Here is an 18660-nt window from a genome sequence, read left to right as displayed (position 1 = left end):
TCTCTTTCTCCTTACCCTTACCCCCCCGCACACACACACCCTCTTTCCCTGACGATCTCTTCTCTCTCTCTTCTCCAATAAATAAAATGAATAAAAGTCAATTTAAACCAGCTTTCTATGATATTGATCTTCAGTCATGCGACATGCGACATGCACATTTATAGCTTAAATAAAAGTGTAAAGCCTATACCTAAATTTGAGTCGCCAAAAAAGTCGCATTTTTATAATTATTGAGAAAATAGGTCCGCGAATTAAAAAATGGCAGAATCGGGTTTGCAGTCTTGAGAGCATGTCAAAACTTTCATCGATTTGCAATCGACTGGTCATCATAATTTTTTTTAAACGAGCCCAAAAGGCCTCAAAATGAGCAAAGAAAATCGGTGTTTTTACACGTGTTTCTATGGGAAGATTATTTAGTGGTGTGCGCCCTTCGAAGGGCCTAGGCGTAAAATCGTGCTCTTGAGAGATTCAGCCAAAATTGATGTTGGCTTTCGATTAAATTGCGGTTTTTTGATTTAAATACATAGTTTTTATGTTAGTGAATATATTTAATGCGTTTTAGATGCAAGTCGCGCTAAGTTTATTCTCTCAGAGGCCTTCAAAGTTAAAGAACTGTCAAAAATTGTGAGAAAACTAAGATTTTTCAGATTTGAAGCAAAATTGTCTTAAGGTGACAAATCGGCACAAGTCTTTAAACCTCTCAAATCTTAATTATTTTATAAGGGGGGGGGTGATTGTTGTAAAATCATTAACATATAGACCTTTGCCATTATGAAACCTAATTTCTTTTCATTTTAAAGCGGTTTTTAGCAGATAAACGGTCAAAAACTATATGTTGAGAATTGGTATTTAATGCAATTCTAGGGAAATAAGCACAAATGGTCAAAATGTTGAAAATGTGCACATTTGTGGAATGCACCATGTATCTTTGATGGGACATTTCTCTTGATGTGGATGTCACAGAGCACTCAAACCTTGAGTGTTTTACTCAAAACATTTTATATTTCAAGAAAAGTATAACAAAATTCGATTTTATGAACATCATAATTCCTTGAAGGGGCACACCACTAAATCAATGCGCCATTTGTGTAACCCTAATGAGTTCCGGTAAAAACAGAAACTTTTTGAGGTATTTTGGGCTGGTCTTTAGACTTATAAATAAAAAAGAGTGGCGAATTATAGCTTAAATAAAAGTGTAAAGCCTATACCTAAATTTGAGTCGCCAAAAAAGTCGCATTTTTATAATTATTGAGAAAATAGGTCCGCGAATTAAAAAATGGCAGAATCGGGTTTGCAGTCTTGAGAGCATGTCAAAAACAGTGAGGGCGCTGTTCGCGGCCTCGTAGCGGGAAAACGAGGTGGAAGGACCCCATACATTGAAACATATGTTAAACTTTCATCGATTTGCAATCGACTGGTCATCATAATTTTTTTTAAACGAGCCCAAAAGGCCTCAAAATGCGCAAGAACCCCGGTGTTTTTACACGTGTTTCAATGGGAAGATTATTTAGTGGTGTGCGCCCTGGTGACCTTGAAACTGGAAAGCCTACTTTGTAACATTGAAATTAGTTCTGGGTGAAGATGCTGTAACTGGGAAACTGACTTTGTAGTTCCAGGCTCGTTGGTGACCACGGAACAGGACAGTCGACTTATTATCCATATTCGTTTGTGAGACCCCCCTGGAACTGGAAAACCGACTTTGTAGCTAGAGTTCCATGTTCGTTTTTGGCTGGCGACCCTGGAACTGAAACGTCGAATTTGTAGTTCCAGATAAGTTCTGGGTGGCGAACCTGGAACTGGAAAACCGACTTGTCAGTTCAAAGATAGTTTTGGGTGGCGACCCAAAAATAATAATAATTCATGATGTTACAAAAGTGAATCTGACAAATGTAATGATATCTTTAGATGGGTATCAGAACCAACCCTCTTCTGAACATGTCGAAGATTATTATTTTCTTTTAATAGGTACCATTATCTGTTATAACATGTAAATAACATTCTTTATTCACCTTGATTATTAAGATGCGCTTCTTATACTTTTTAATTGCATCTTTTGATCAAAGAACCTTTTTTACACAATTACAAGTATGACACCACCGTCGACAAGTAACGGTTTATTTTAATATTTCTTCCAAATAATGATGATAGTGCCATCAGGAGTGAACGATCCTTTTCCAAATACCAATTAGTATCCATAATTGTACATTTTGGGAAAATTGACCACGTCCATTTCATGTAAGAAAAAGCCAACTGGAAGGAAAGGTCTAAATAAAATTAACATCATATCCTTATCCTTATAAAGGATTCATTTCGCAAAATGTCGTTAGTGGTTCAATTCAGAAAAAAAATTGTATTATGTCGAGAATCATACTAATTTCGAACCTAATTTCTCTTTTGTAAAACTTGTCAAAGAATGAAACAAGAAATCTGATAAAAAAGTCACGATACCACATTATTATTAATGTGATTTTGTTGAAATACAGCCGATTTGAGCATCAGAAATAAATGTCTATAATTTAGGCCAAGTAAACAATGGTAAAAATAAAAATATGATTCTCGTCCGGGTTTTTAAAAATTAGGAGGATGAGGGGCTTTTTATTTTCTATTCTTTATTGGAAAACGATGCTAAATACCTCTATTTGGCATCATATTTTGGGCATTCGACATACAGATTGATATCTGAGAAAAAGGAGGAGGCCCTTTTTGTTTTATTGTTTTGAGAGGCAGAACCCTCTAGTGGTCACAAAACTCTTCTTAAATGATGTATTATGCATTTACAAAGCTGTAAAAAAGTTTCAACTTCAGAAACATCTTTTTCAACAAGTTATAACTGAAAGTTTACAAAATAAAAAGAAATTTGAAAAATCTTCAAAAAGGAGGAGGGCGCGGACGAGAAACATGTGGTTTTTTTACTCAGCCTTATGTGCCGATTTTCATTGAAATCAACAGAGGATCATCAAGTTACCATACCGGTAGCTATTACAGAAGAATTTAATTAATTGACAGTTGTAACCCAGCAAACACAAAACGTTTTCGACATCATTCGCAAAAGGTTATAAAAGGTTGTCAGAAAACGTTTAAATGTCGGGTTATATAAAGGGTACATTAATGGTATAAAACGTTTTCATAACATTAAATATCATTTGCTGGTAATTTACTGCACAGCAAACACAAATGTTTTACAGAAAACATTTAAATGTCGGGTTATATAAAGGGTATAAATTCGTTTTAATAACATTCCAAATACATTTTTGAAAACTTGGTACAAATCATTCTAAACAGAATGTTATTTTGGGGTTGAAAAATATTTTGCAATAAATGTTTGCCCAAAATATTTACAATAACGTTTTTAAAATGTTTTCAAGACCTTTATATAACCAGACATTTAAATGTTATTAAAACAGTTTTGTAAAAAAAAATTTAAGAATATTTCTGTTTTTGCTGGGTGCAAACATTTTAACATAATGTTATTTAAGTGTTGACAAAATATTTGGCCAAAAATGTTTGCAAAAATAGTTTATAATGACATTTCGAGAACATTTTAAAAATATTGTTGTAGTGTGTTTTCATACAAAACGTTTTAAAACGATTTCGTGACCTTTAATTTTAATGTTATTAAAACGTTTTTACCTAAACCAAAACCCAAAATATAACTTATTTAAAACGCTTTAAAAACGTTTTTGTGTTTGCTGGGAATGTGCCCCGTTAACGGCGTGCAGGTTCTCGACCATGTCGACGATAATCATGATAACGGGTTTCTTCATCTTCATTCTTCATCTGCAAAGGCATCAATCATGCCTGCTATCGCAATGGCCCCACCCACCAAAATTCCTCCAGCGATGAGTGCACTTTTTCCCACTGTTTCCACTTGTTGACTTGTCGATAAGCCGTACCTCATTTCGTTGGTTTTATGCTCGCAATTATTGCTGTGAATAGTATATGTGTTCCCAAAATATCCCAAGGAAGACTCGCATCGTCGAATAATTTCATCCATATCATATGGCCTATTTCTGTGGTCTAAAGAGTTATTTATTCGCATAAGATCGCCATCGGCAACATCTGTTAGTTTGTCATGTCGCCAATATATACGAGACTTGTCAGACTTCAAAGCAACTTCGGATCCCTTTCCACTGCCCTTTCCTGGACTGAAGTGATAGATGCCTCCTTTACCATCAGCAATTCCAAGGTGATTATAAACGCTTCTCTTGAACTCTAATTTGTCGCCGGCTATTGGTCTTACCCTATCAGGGTGCGCCCATTCTGTTTTTAAACCTGGTTAAGGAACGAACAGAAAAAAATTACACCAAAATGTTAAGGAATCTGTCGACATTTGTCATTTATAATATAATATTTAAAAGGACGAATTGATTTTCCAAGCAGTCAGCCAACACTTGCACCCCAACTGGCCGTCACGTTGATGACATGCACATCAGGCTATGCATCAATGCTTTACATCTTGCGAATGCCTTAATTTGTATCATTTTCTGTATAGTCTAAATCTATAAAATCTAGGGTTTTTTTTAATTCAAGAATTAGCAGGTAGCAGCTATATTAGTTTTGGTACAGGATATGAACAAAGTATTGTCATTGTCATCATTTGAATTGAAATCGCTTTATAAAATAAAGATAACTTCATTTTGTAAGTCAAAAATATAGAGACCTTTGCTAATGTACTTACCAAAGTGAGGAGGCATGTTTTGAATTCAGTAGTCTGACGCAACCGGATGACAGTCCACGCTTGAAACGAGCTGGTATTTGCTATGCTAGGCCTACTTTTACTTTATCTAAAACATAAATAGTTTGTTTAGAAAGATCAAAAAGAAATCTCCAGAGTCCAGTTGCGCATAAATTTATAGGCCAGATAAATCGTTTTTGCCTCTTTTGTTTGATTATGAAAGCGTCATTGGCATGTTCCAACGATTGTCGCGGCGCGAAATCGCGCGAATTGCGGAATTTTCCTTTTCCCGCGCAATTTCATTTGCTCCTCAAAATGAGTTTTCCGCGCAATTCTCTATGAAGTTTAAACGAAAACGGTCATTTTGTTAAAATGTCAACCTTTTTTGAAGCGTCACAGTCGATCATGTCAATCATTTACTAATCTGTCTCGTACAAGTGTTGCTTATAGCTTCGCGTATATATCATAATCTTTATCAGTCTCTTATCTACTGCTGATATCAAGTAGTTTATCAGTCTCTTATACTACTGATATCAGGTAGTTTATCAGTCTCTTATCTACTGCTGATATCAGGTAGTTTATCAGTCTCTTATCTACTGCTGATATCAGGTAGTTTATCAGTCTCTTATCTACTGCTGATATCAGGTAGTTTATCAGTCTCTTATCTACTGCTGATATCAGGTAGTTTATCAGTCTCTTATCTACTGCTGATATCAGGTAGTTTACCAGTCTCTTATCTACTGCTGATATCAGGCAGTTTATCAGTCTCTTATGTACTGCTGATATCGGGTAGTTTATCAGTCTCTTATCTACTGCTGATATCAGGTAGTTTATCAGTCTCTTATCTACTGCTTATATCAGGTAGTTTACCAGTCTCTTATCTACTGCTGATATCAGGTAGTTTACCAGTTTCTTATCTACTGCTGATATCAGGTAGTTTATCAGTCTCTTATCTACTGCTGATATCAGGTAGTTTATCAGTCTCTTATCTACTGCTTATATCAGGTAGTTTACCAGTCTCTTATCTACTGCTGATATCAGGTAGTTTACCAGTTTCTTATCTACTGCTGATATCAGGTAGTTTATCAGTCTCTTATCTACTGCTGATATCAGGTAGTTTATCAGTCTCTTATTTACTGCTGATATCAGGTAGTTTATCAGTCTCTTATCTACTGCTGATATCAGGTAGTTTATCAGTCTCTTATCTATTGCTGATATCAGGTAGTTTATCAGTCTCTTATTTACTGCTGATATCAGGTAGTTTATCAGTCTCTTATCTACTGCTGATATCAGGTAGTTTACCAGTCTCTTATCTACTGCAGGTAGTTTATCAGTCTCTTATCTACTGCTGATATCAGGTAGTTTAACAGTCTCTTATGTACAGCTGATATCAGGTAGTTTATCAGTCTATCATCTACTGCTGATATCAGGTAGTTTATCAGTCTCTTATCTACTGCTGATATCAGGTAGTTTACCAGTCTCTTATCTACTGCTGATATCAGGTAGTTTATCAGTCTCTTATCTACTGCTGATATCAGGTAGTTTACCAGTCTCTTATCTACTGCTGATATCAGGTAGTTTATCAGTCTCTTATCTACTGCTGATATCAGGTAGTTTATCAGTCTCTTATCTACTGCTTATATCAGGTAGTTTACCAGTCTCTTATCTACTGCTGATATCAGGTAGTTTACCAGTTTCTTATCTACTGCTGATATCAGGTAGTTTATCAGTCTCTTATCTACTGCTGATATCAGGTAGTTTATCAGTCTCTTATTTACTGCTGATATCAGGTAGTTTATCAGTCTCTTATCTACTGCTGATATCAGGTAGTTTATCAGTCTCTTATCTATTGCTGATATCAGGTAGTTTATCAGTCTCTTATTTTACTGCTGATATCAGGTAGTTTATCAGTCTCTTATCTACTGCTGATATCAGGTAGTTTACCAGTCTCTTATCTACTGCTGATATCAGGTAGTTTATCAGTCTCTTATCTACTGCTGATATCAGGTAGTTTAACAGTCTCTTATGTACAGCTGATATCAGGTAGTTTATCAGTCTATCATCTACTGCTGATATCAGGTAGTTTATCAGTCTCTTATCTACTGCTGATATCAGGTAGTTTACCAGTCTCTTATCTACTGCTGATATCAGGTAGTTTATCAGTCTCTTATCTACTGCTGATATCAGGTAGTTTACCAGTCTCTTATCTACTGCTGATATCAGGTAGTTTATCAGTCTCTTATCTACTGCTGATATCAGGTAGTTTATCAGTCTCTTATCTACTGCTGATATCAGGTAGTTTATCAGTCTCTCATCTACTGCTGACTAATTTATCAGCTGATATTAGGTAGTTTATCAATCCTTATCTACTGCTGATATCAGGTAGTTTGTCAGTCTCTTATCTACTGCTGATATCAGGTAGTTTATCAGTTTCTTATCTACTGCTGATATCAGGTAGTTTACCAGTCTCTTATCTACTGCTGATATCGGGTAGTTTATCAGCCTCTCGTCTACTGTTGATATCGGGTAGTTTATCAGTCCCATATCTACTGCTAATATAAGGTAGTTTATCAGTCTCTCATCTACTGCTGATATCAGGTAGTTTATCAGTCTCTCATCTACTGCTGATATCAGGTAGTTTATCAGTCTCTTATCTACTGCTAATATCAGGTAGTTTATCAGTCTCTCATCTACTGCTGATATCAGGTAATTTATCAGTCTCTTATCTACTGCTGATATTAGGTAGTTTATCAATCCCTTATCTACTGCTGATATCAGGTAGTTTGTCAGTCTCTTATCTACTGCTGATATCAGGTAGTTTATCAGTTTCTTATCTACTGCTGATATCAGGTAGTTTACCAGTCTCTTATCTACTGCTGATATCGGGTAGTTTATCAGCCTCTCGTCTACTGTTGATATCGGGTAGTTTATCAGTCCCATATCTACTGCTAATATAAGGTAGTTTATCAGTCTCTCATCTACTGCTGATATCAGGTAGTTTATCAGTCTTTCATCTACTGCTGATATCAGGTAGTTTATCAGTCTCTTATCTACTGCTAATATCAGGTAGTTTGTCAGTCTCTTATCTACTGCAGATATCCGGTATTAATGACAGCGCTGAAATTTATGACTTTACCATTTTCCACCCTGATGTGGCAGTGACGTCAACTCGTTGAGGTAGTTGTTTCTCGCGCATCTATGCGGCGTCTTTAGGCGTGCGCGTGTGTATACGCCAGCGCTTTGAGCGCACTTCTGCGATTTGAGCTGCCCCCATTAATGAAATACGTACTGACATCACTGCCACATCAGGGTGAAGACACTCGGCAAGTAACATCCATGTTCCAACTTACCCGAAGCATTGAGCTTTCAATTCATGTTTCAATTATTGCCAACGGGCAAAGAAGCCTACAATAATCAGTAAAATTAGGCCTAAGTTAAATATTAACGACAACACAATAAAGGGGTATTCAGTGATTATATCCTCTTTTTATATATCGACGGAAAACTTATTTCCAAAATATCGCATGGAGCCTCTATGGGTCCGGCCACTGTGTGGTTTCTATCTGTCAACGGGCAGAAATCATAAATAGGACGTCTTTGTCTTTGTCATACGTCAAGTGACCGCTTCTCCAAGAAAAGTTCTACACACCAACATTCTGAATCCGTATTGAAAATTTCAAGTTTTTTTTGGAGTTGGGATGAGGATGTGGATCACGAAGTGCCCCTTTTAAGTTGGAAAACCATAGTTAAGAAAACTACGAATAGTATCTGGAAATAGTGGAGGTTCATTTTATTTTCTAGTACTAGTATTTCTTTGATATTAACGGACTTGCAAAGCGAACTCGTTTCAGCAGGATCCTTGCCTTATTCCAATGAAAGAAACTCTCGGCATTATCACTTGTTAATCTGTTACAGCTATTGCACCGTTTCCAAAATTTTTGTTCATAATCGTATAGTTTAATCTTTTCTTTGAACCGTTTCCATAATCTCTTTCCAAAATTGTGTAGTTTAGTCTGGTCTTCTTTGGTAGTAACTTGGAGATAGAGTCCGTACAGACTAACCGTTATAATTGCAGCCAATACAACGTCGAGAGAATCGAAAGTTGATGATAACTTTGTGAAGATGGTCTTCTCATCTGTGTTGAAATAGGTAAGTTCATCTGTGAACGAAAGTCAATCCGTGTTGATAATTCACCTTTTCGGTAAATCCCATAACCCTTTGCGAGTACACCTGAGAACTCGTCATTTGACGTCACGCCGACTTGCAATGCGCAGTAACGATGTTCGATAAACGATGTGCGCATCGGCGCAGATAGGCGTGACGTAAAATGACGAGTTCTCAGGTGTACTCGCAAAGGGTTATGGAATTGACCGAAAAGGTGAATTATAAAAGAAGACAGAATTAAAAAGACTAGTTTGCGTATGACGTCTTGTCAACCAGACCAAAAACGCCGTACTGCGCAGGTCAGCAACCAATCACACCGCACCTCTGCCCTGACGTCAGACGCAAACTAGTCTTTTTAATTCGGTCTTCAATTATAGTTGGTACTGGAACCTATGATCTGAACACTAAAATTATGACGTAATTCTCTAGTTATTGATACCCAGTCAAGATTCTTGATCAGAACGGGAGCAGGAAAGCCCGCAGGAAAGCAGGCCTATAGGTAAAATTCAGACTTCCGCTCTTCCCATAGTGCATTTAGAATTAGGTGAAGGAACTCCGTCCTTCGGAGGGGTTATCCAGGGTCATGAGGGTTGTTGTCAAGTAGTCCAAATAAACAAACAAACTTGAATGGAATAAGGTATTACTGTGTGAAAGAGGTCGTGTATATGATGGCATCAATCGTGCACAAACCATCACTCAGCATGCTCAGCCAAGACTGGACCGATTACCATGTACCCTATAATATTATGTCTTTATAGATAAAGGTTTATAATACAGTAAAAATAGAGCATTTTGACTTTGTTAAAAAGTATTAAATTTGACATATCAAAACAAACGACTACACAGTTAAACAAGCTTCTACTCATATTTAATCTTAGTTTATTTTACCTTTGAAAATTATATTTTTGGGCGCGGTTATACCAACCTTCAATTAAATAATCGTCACAAAATACATGGGATGCTCGAATGTTCCTACTGCATGGCTCACGCACTGTCAATTCCGGCATAAAACCTGTGACTGTTCCAATTGCTTGTGTAAGATAAAGAAATCCGAACAAAATGGGTTAAAATAAATTCCAAATAATATTATAAACATAGTATTTAGGTTTTTAAAATGTTATGTGTCAAGGCAGTTTAAAAAACGAATGCGGTATGCTATTGTTTTTCAAGATTTTTTTAAAAACTTAATTTTGAATTATTTTTACGAAAATTTGAATATAGAATCAAGTGAATAGTCTTCTAGATATTCAAAACTTTTCTTCCCATTATCATGATTTTACGGTAAAACTAAAATAATAATAAAAAAAAGGAAATAAAAAATGAACTTCGCAGTTTCAGCTGAAATGGTAGCAATAAGAAAACGGCTTTGAGATAGGCCTAGTATTTTTAAGGCCTTATAAAAAGAAGCCAGAAAGAAAGAAAGAAAGGAAGAAAGAAAGAAAGAAGGAAAGAAAGAAAGAAGGAAAGAAAGAAGGAAAGAAAGAACGAAATTAAAGAAAGAAAGAAAGAAAGAAAGAAAGAAAGAAAGAAAGAAAGAAAGAAAGAAAGAAAGAAAGAAAGAAAGAAAGAAAGAAAGAAAGAAAGAAAAAGAAAGAAAGAAAGAAAGAAAGAAAGAAAGAAAGAAAGAAAGAAAGAAAGAAAGAAAGAAAGAAAAAAAAAATCAACTTTAAAGAAACAAATCTAAGCATTTAGGCCTACTACCCGTCTTTCGCTGTTCATTTTACGGCGGTTAATATGAGACGACTAAAAACCTGGAAGTATCCATTTCAAAGATTAGTATGTTGGACTGAGATTACAAATGACTAAGAAATATTTGACTTTTATATTGTTGATGTGAAGCATTATTATATGAGTAATATGATACCAAGATGACTGGACATGCTGGATGTTACATTTATTTCTATATTTTAATTAGGCCAAGGCATAATAATAAATAAATTAGGTGAATAAGCAATGAAATCCGGTGTATTATGATTACATTGCAAAAATGCAATATGTAAATGCATCACCACCCTTCGAGTGCCAATTTTTCATACATGCATTAAAATACGAAAATTGAAAAGACGCGCAAAATTTTTTAATTTTTTTTGATATTTCGATTCTTGTGTCATGGCGTTAAAAAACTTTATTGTAACGTCTTGATTAATTCAAACGAATAACTTACCTGCAAAAGCCCACACACCTGCGCAATACATCATCCCATTGAGTGGCAAAACTGGACTTTACAGCATAAATTACGTTAACTTCTACCGGTAACTTCTTATCTCCACCTGTTTTTGGTTGTGTTCATAATTCATGTAAAATGTACTTGACGTTTGATGCGTCGGTCGTTGCCGGGCAGATGAGCCAAACGCAAACGACGCGCGCGTAACAACGCAACTCGGGGTCAGGTGCAAACAAGTATGCCAATGCTCGCCCCAGACAAACAAGTACCGGTATGTCTATGATGCTCGCTGCCATGCGTACCTGGGTGAATAAATCTGTGGGACTCTGATGTAGGGGAAAACCAACAGACAGGGCAGAATAACATTTCAACATTTTCTCGACGTTTACAAAATATCACAGAAGCCACTATTCTGGGCGCAAAGCGCCTTATTTGGGCGAAAATCGTCCATACGTCGGCCATACGTATACATAATCAGAATCAAATTTTATTGACATTCATCATGTTCATCTTACAACAAGATGGTCAAAGAACAGATACAAATAAGTATATAAATACAAAAACAAGAATTATTTATAAAATTTACTGCTAAGAATGTAATATAGATTAACTATGTAGGCCTACATGCCTACTATTCAAATTAAGTTTCTCAAACGCAGATATGAAATTGGCAACTGCATTAAATCATTGGCACCCATGACAAGAAGAAATTTATCATTTTCATTTGAATTGTCAACTTTGTATCAAAAATATCATCTAAAATATACATAGGCATACTTAGGAAAGTATGTAGCTTACTCTTAAGATACACTAGCGGGAGACCCGCGCGAAGCGCGGGTCCCCGCTAGTGTATCTTAAGAGTATGATCTTGGACGTGATATGGTGAATTACATGATGTGTAGATTTGGTATTATAATGATTTTTCTAGGGAAGAGTAGAAGATGATCAAATGCAAGAGAAATGTGTTTAATTGGGGAAGGTGTAGGCCTATGACAGGAGCGTTTTGGATGAAATAAATGGGAATGAAGCTTTCGTGTCAATTGCGATTATGTGGGGTGGGGGAGTTTGGGGCCTATTGGGCGCATCCAGATATTTTTGACTCTCCCCCTAAAGAAGACATGGGAAAATCTTAATCTTTTTTGAGATCTGACCTCGTAAATTATAAGACAAATGAAATAAGAAAAAACAAAGGAGAGATCATAGCCAGCAGTAGCACATAGAGTATAATGCCTACGGATTTCATCACAGTCTTACCTTAGCACGCTGGTAAGCAGCGTTTGAGATGGTGTTAATCGATGGTCGATAAACGATAATCAATGATCAATCAGCTATGAATATTTAATTGGATTCTAAAAATAATGATCACGGACTCTCATGTTCAAATGTGGGGGTGTGTGTGTAGGGTGTATACCCCCCTCGCATGTTGGTGCTCGCAATTGCTGAGGACGGCTTTTTACCCCTAAAGAAGACATGGGAAAACTCAAACTTATTGGGAATCCCATGTCTTCTTTAGGGTAGGTGCCGTTAATTTCTGGAATACCCCATTGTAGTGAGGATATTGCTTTGGATATTGAATATTGTTGAATTTCGTTAAGCAGGGGTATATGATGAATAGTATAGAAGACACAAATAAGTAAGCTCCCCCTGGTCAAATGTGTGTGGGGGGGGGGTTATCCCCCTACCCGGGATCTACGCTTAAATGTTGACCAAAGGAACAGACAACGCCATGGATGCAACTTCATGTTTCACAATTTTACATTGACAAGTACTTGGAATGCTATTGCTAGTACTTTTTTTGTTGTGTGTAGTACATGTGCTAACATTTCCTTGTGTTTATTTTTTTTAAATGTATATGCATGTTATTGTTTTTAAAACACCTTGACTATATTTACATGTATTATTATGTGCTATTTATATGTATTATTTATGTGCTATATTTTTATATTGTATATTATTGCTTTGTCACTCATAAGCCAGAATTGGCTGGTCTCTATGTGAGAGTGTGACGTTAATAAAGATTAAACTAAACTACATGCACAGCTAACCGGTGGGAAATGTTGTTACCACCAATGAAATTCTCAAGAATTTTTATGTTGAAAGCTAAATAGAAAAATGCTTGCTGAATAGGTCTACATTTAATTTATACTTGTACAAACAAAGGGATCAATGGAAATCACATCCACCGAGTTTCGCATCAAATAAGAATGTTTACTGCCTGTGATCATAACCAGCCATGACAATCCAAATATCTATTATCAGTAACCATGGTAACTGCTAACATTGATACGACCTTGATGGTTTTAATGCTTAATTGTGATTACGTTATGACACGACTTTGAACATTCTGACAATCCAAATATATACTTAGTCCACCTCAGATGACCTTTAACAATTTTGGCGCAGAATTGTGATCGACAATACTTAATTCACCTCCAATGACTTTGATCTGACATTCAACATTTTCGCGCTTACACCAATTATGTCCATAACAACTCTTACAACTTCCTGTCAACTCTCTAATTTAAAACTCTAAATTTCTGTCTGTTTGCCTTTTCTGTCTTGTACCATTTAGTACACTACAGGTTTTTACCATCAAGATAAGCATGATAAACAAGCATTGCTGGGTAGATAACATGATTTAGTTACAAGCACATTAAATCAAAAAGACTGCATGATTACTCAATGCAATCTGCATTTTCTGAATGAATTGAATTGTCAAATAATGTCCTAAAAACTTTATTTGTGAGCAGATTTTCATCGTTGACAACAAAATGTATCATATTAATGATTTCAATGAGTGCAGTTCCATTAACTTTCTTCCATAAATAATCACAGAGTATTATCTGTTTACAAAATAAGCGGTTTTTAATTGTATATTCAGATTTAATTAGCGTGCAATTATCAATATCAGTACTACCTGCATGCTACAAAAACATGGCCTTGCTCATGTTTACATTGTATAGTGAAAATAGGCGTTTTACTGCCTCGTAATATTGATCTTAGGCCAATAAAAAAAAAACTAAAATGTTGAACACAAGTAAAAATAGTAAAAATAGGGTCGGTATTCTTTTGTACAGTAATTTTTTTTTCTGATTTCCAAAATTTATAGGGCCGGTCGGTTGAGGGCAAGCAAGCGTCTTTTTATTTTTGGCCTTATGGTCAACTTGCACTTGGATCCAAAACATGCGCATCTATCAGCACACGGTTCTTTAACCCCAGTACATTTGTGCATTCATTGAATGACTTTGAAACTTTGGGTACAAAAACTCATACTCTGCAACTTAGGTCAAATTTTGCACTATGATTGTTTATTTGAGGTTATTGGACTATGCCATTGAGATTAGGCTATTGTGGTCCATAGGGTCCTTTCATCTTTTCTGTTTCTGTTTCGGTTTCCGGTTTCGGTTTCGGATCTCATTGTTATTTTGAAGTGTTAGCATGGTACGTGTGAACAATCCTTTTATTCTAGTCTTTTGTTGACTACAGAAAAGTTGAACGAAGATAACTTCTGTTTCGGTTTCGGGAGTTATGTTAATTTCTGACATGAAAAACGTGAGATGAGAGGGTTGATGCTAATCTAGACAAAAGAAGTGTCTAAATTTTACGGTGGTAAATTCGCGATAAAGTGTACGGCTTCAATTGACTTGCGTTGGGTGTATAGGTACTCCAGCCTAAGCGGGAGTATCTCCTGAAAATAACCCAGCGTCGAAATATACATTAACATGATTAATATAAATTAATCAATAGTAATCAGTGTTGCCAAGAATTACGTATACTTGTTCGACGTGCAATCGCGGAAAATCGGTCATTATGCTTATGTAGCGATTAAATGGGGAATTATTTTCGTCCCAAATTACACCTTAAAACTTGGTAATATGCAACACCAGAGAAGTGCGTTGAAGTGAAACTAATAGGATTTCTTTATTGGAATTGGTAATCTGATAATTGCTTCAGGCAAAATTGCCAGACTCAAATCTATTTTAAATGTATATTATTTGAGAGAGTGGGGATGATGAGACGCGGAGATGATCTGGTAGAGGAGAGGAGAGAGAGAGGAGAGGAGAGGAGAGGAGAGGAGAGGAGAGGAGAGGAGAGGAGGAGAGGAGAGGAGAGGAGAGGAGAGGAGAGGAGAGGAGAGGAGAGGAGAGGAGAGGAGAGGAGAGGAGGAGAGGAGAGGAGGAGAGGAGAGAGGAGAGAGAGAGAGAGAGAGATGAGATGAGATGAGATGAGATGAGATGAGATGAGATGATGATGATGATGATGATGATGATGATGATGATGATAGTGATGGTGCTGATATTGATGACAATGACGATGATGATGATGATGTTGAATAAATATGACATGGTATGACAATCAATTGTTAATCTGACAATTGGGCCTATATTTCAACGTTTTTACAGAAAATTCGACCTTTTCATTCGGATTGGCATTTTGTCACATTACATGTGAATCAGTTTACCAACATCAAAGGCCTATCGGTATTAGAGGACATTAAAGCGACCGAAAGGGGCGCTAGACCACTAAAAACACCGGTCATCCACACAATGTGGGTGTTCCATTCTTGTCTTATCCAGCCTTTATTAACAACAGGCATGCAGGTATCTCCCTATTGAAATCAGCTGATTGGTACTTCAATGAATTCAAGGAGCAGATCAATTCACATAAATCGCTTTAATTTTGTATTTTAAACAAAGAATATACGCACAAGATTTTATCCCGTGCATGTCATAAAACAATAATAAAATAAAATCCAAGCAATTTGTGGTTTTATTTCTAAGCTGGGCATACTTTTAGCAAAACAATTGCGAAGTAAATCTACCAAGAGTGAAATTAGAAGCTTTTCACAAATTAGTATTCACAATTTATTGAATGGCGAGGTCATGTGCGCTGTATTACCTGGAAAACTAAAATGAATAAAACAGGGAGGACGGTCCCACAGCACATAAAAATAACAGAAGGAATGAAAATGAAAACAACCGACGAAAACAACCAAAAACAAAGGATGGAAGAAAAATACTGCAAGTACATGTAATAATACATGGATGGATAAAATCAATGAATTAAATCAATGAAAACAAGCAATAACAGAACTTTACAGAAGTCAAGAGTAACTATGCATTATACATGGAAATGGGGGAAATCTGCCTTGAATGCTGCATATATAAACTCAAGGGGGTGGGGAGAAGTACTGGAGTTAGTCACTTACAAACTTGGCCGTATGCATTGTACCAGACGTTACACTCACAGCAACTCATCATAGCTTAAACCTACACTTCCAGATCAGTTGCATCATTTCAACTAATCTCAATGGATGCTGCTAACACTACTGACGTGTTCGATGGAATGGTGACAAACCTAGCCATTGGATCTACTGATGATAGGGGTCTTAGGAGTGACGCTCCATTCCAATCCCCTAGCCATGTGATGCCAGAAATACCAACATATTATGTAATAATTCTTGCTCATGCCTCAATGTTCATTGTTGGCGGTCTGGGTAATATTGGCACCATTTCTGCTTTTGTGTTTGATCCTAAACTACGTAAAAAAGCGAGCGATTTGATCATCCTTGCACTGGCTGTAGCCGACTCCTACGTATGTATGTGTGAGACCATATTTACTGTTGTTGCCGAGGTAATGGGAACCTGGGTTTTTGGTGAAATTTGTTGCAGACTACGATTTGTAATGTTGTCCAGTTGTCTTAATGCCGGAATAAACTTGATTGTTGCTTTAAGTTGGGATCGTTATCTCTTGCTTGCAAAAGACTACGGTGACTATATGAAAATTCAGACACGGAAAATGATTATTGGACATATAATTTTGCTTGGATATGTGCAACTGTCCCAGTAATTGCAATAAATGTGAGGTTTGCGTGGACCAGTCCCATAGTAGACTTTGGTTTGTTTGTAAAATGTTGGCCGGTTCAATCTCTCAGTTCATCGTACCTGCTGACAGAGCTCCTTTTGTTGCGGTGCATCCCTATTGGACTTGTTCTTACATTTGGAGTACTGTTTCTAATCCGCTTACGACAGCGTCTTTTACAATGGAAACGTGTCAGTGACATGGCTTCAGCGGAGACAGGGATCTCAAATACGGCTAGTATTGGGGCGGGTGGATCTGCTCCAATGTACAATCAAAATATTCAGGCAACTGTTGCTGAATCACAAAATACTACTGAAAAGGCAAAGACAGCAACAAGTGAAAATTCTAATGAAGATGATGATGACAGCTCATTTGGTGATCTGAATGACTGTGTCCATGACAACTGCGATTCAAAACTTGCTACTAGTAATTTGAAAGATGACAGCGACCACAGCCAACAAGACATAGATACAACATTGCATACACCACCAGTCGCAACAACATCAAGCAGCATTCCGTCTGCGCGCAGACACAAGACAAATGACAAGGCCCAGCAGAATACATCCAAACGAAAGGCTGCCATTCTGCGTAAACGTTACTACAAACCGACCATCGTGTATGCTGCTTTGGTCTTAGCTCTTATCCTGTGCACTACTCCTCTATTTTTCTACGCAATAAGCTTCACAGTGATTTGTCCCAAATGTTATCACAGGATTACACTGGACATTCTCATTCTTCTGACATATTTTAACTCCTGCCTTAATCCCATTCTATATGCACTGACTAATAAGAAATTGAGACAATTTTATGTTAGGAACCTACAAAAGGTGTTGCGTAAACTGAGAGACAGAGGATGAAATTCGTTGAAAGTATACTTCTTTTCTTTCTTTAACACGGATGTGCATTCTCTACGGATTTAGTACTCGAATGGTTTAGAAGCTATCTAAGTAATGGAAAAAGATATGTTTCATTTAATAATTGCTCACCAGATTTCAAAAACATTGCCTGCGGTGTTCCACAAGGGTCGATATTGGGCCCATAGACCTCTTCATACCGATTCATTCCAATAAAACTCGAAGCATGAAACACCTCTTCATGTACAGGGTGTAACAGGCATCATAACCACAACGAACTTTCGCACAGTCAATTATGGATGAGAGAGGTACCTTTGCCAAGGATACTCAATGCGCAATCAAGCGTGTGGTGGCATGTCTTGTGTAAGAGGATGACTTGTGGAAGAGGTGATGACACGGGAGCTTCGTGATCGGCATGCTGGGAATTCCCAGTATGCCTAATCATAAAGCTCCTGTGGCCAAGTGGTTAAGGCGCTGGTCTCGTAAACCAGAGGTCCTGGGTTCAATTCCCGGGCGGGATCACTTTTCCTCTTTCCTCTTTCAATCATTGCTCGACGGCGAACCTGATAAAATTGCACCATAGTTTGGATTTGCATTTTTCAACTATGCAAACTAAAGTCTGCACAAAAAGTAACGCAGCTGTTATAAATACGCCTATAGCTTCAGAACTAATAATTGTTTTCACAATATTTCAACATAGACAGAAGGATGATTTATTTACGCGCATTTTGATACCCCATTTGTCAAATGTTGTTCAAAATTAACAACACAGTTGTGCTTTTAAAGTAAAATACCCGAATTTAACAGTTGCAGTTTACAGCGATCAATGGCTTATTACACAAGCATTATGGCACGTATAACCCTCCATTATCTTCGCGCTGACTTAAAATCAATACAAATAGCTGCAACTTTTAAATTCTGTTATTTTTCTTTCAAAACAA

The 18660-nt window shown here is 36.8% G+C and overlaps 1 protein-coding gene across 1 annotated transcript; it reads right to left on the bottom strand.

The window, feature by feature from the left end:
* Window positions 1-3766: 3766 nt before the first annotated feature.
* On the bottom strand, window positions 3767-4694 carry LOC140157626 (phospholipase A and acyltransferase 2-like). The gene is made up of 2 exons (XM_072180865.1): window positions 4679-4694; window positions 3767-4272 (listed from the first exon to the last, which is right to left on the bottom strand). The coding sequence occupies exons 1-2, from the start codon at window positions 4692-4694 to the stop codon at window positions 3767-3769; spliced, it is 522 nt and encodes a 173-aa protein (XP_072036966.1).
* Window positions 4695-18660: the final 13966 nt, after the last annotated feature.

This window comes from Amphiura filiformis, chromosome 7 (genome assembly GCF_039555335.1).
Source record: "Amphiura filiformis chromosome 7, Afil_fr2py, whole genome shotgun sequence".
NCBI classification, from domain to species: domain Eukaryota; kingdom Metazoa; phylum Echinodermata; class Ophiuroidea; order Amphilepidida; family Amphiuridae; genus Amphiura; species Amphiura filiformis.
Note: the sequence above shows the minus strand (reverse complement) of the source record. Positions and strands in the feature narration are given on the sequence as shown.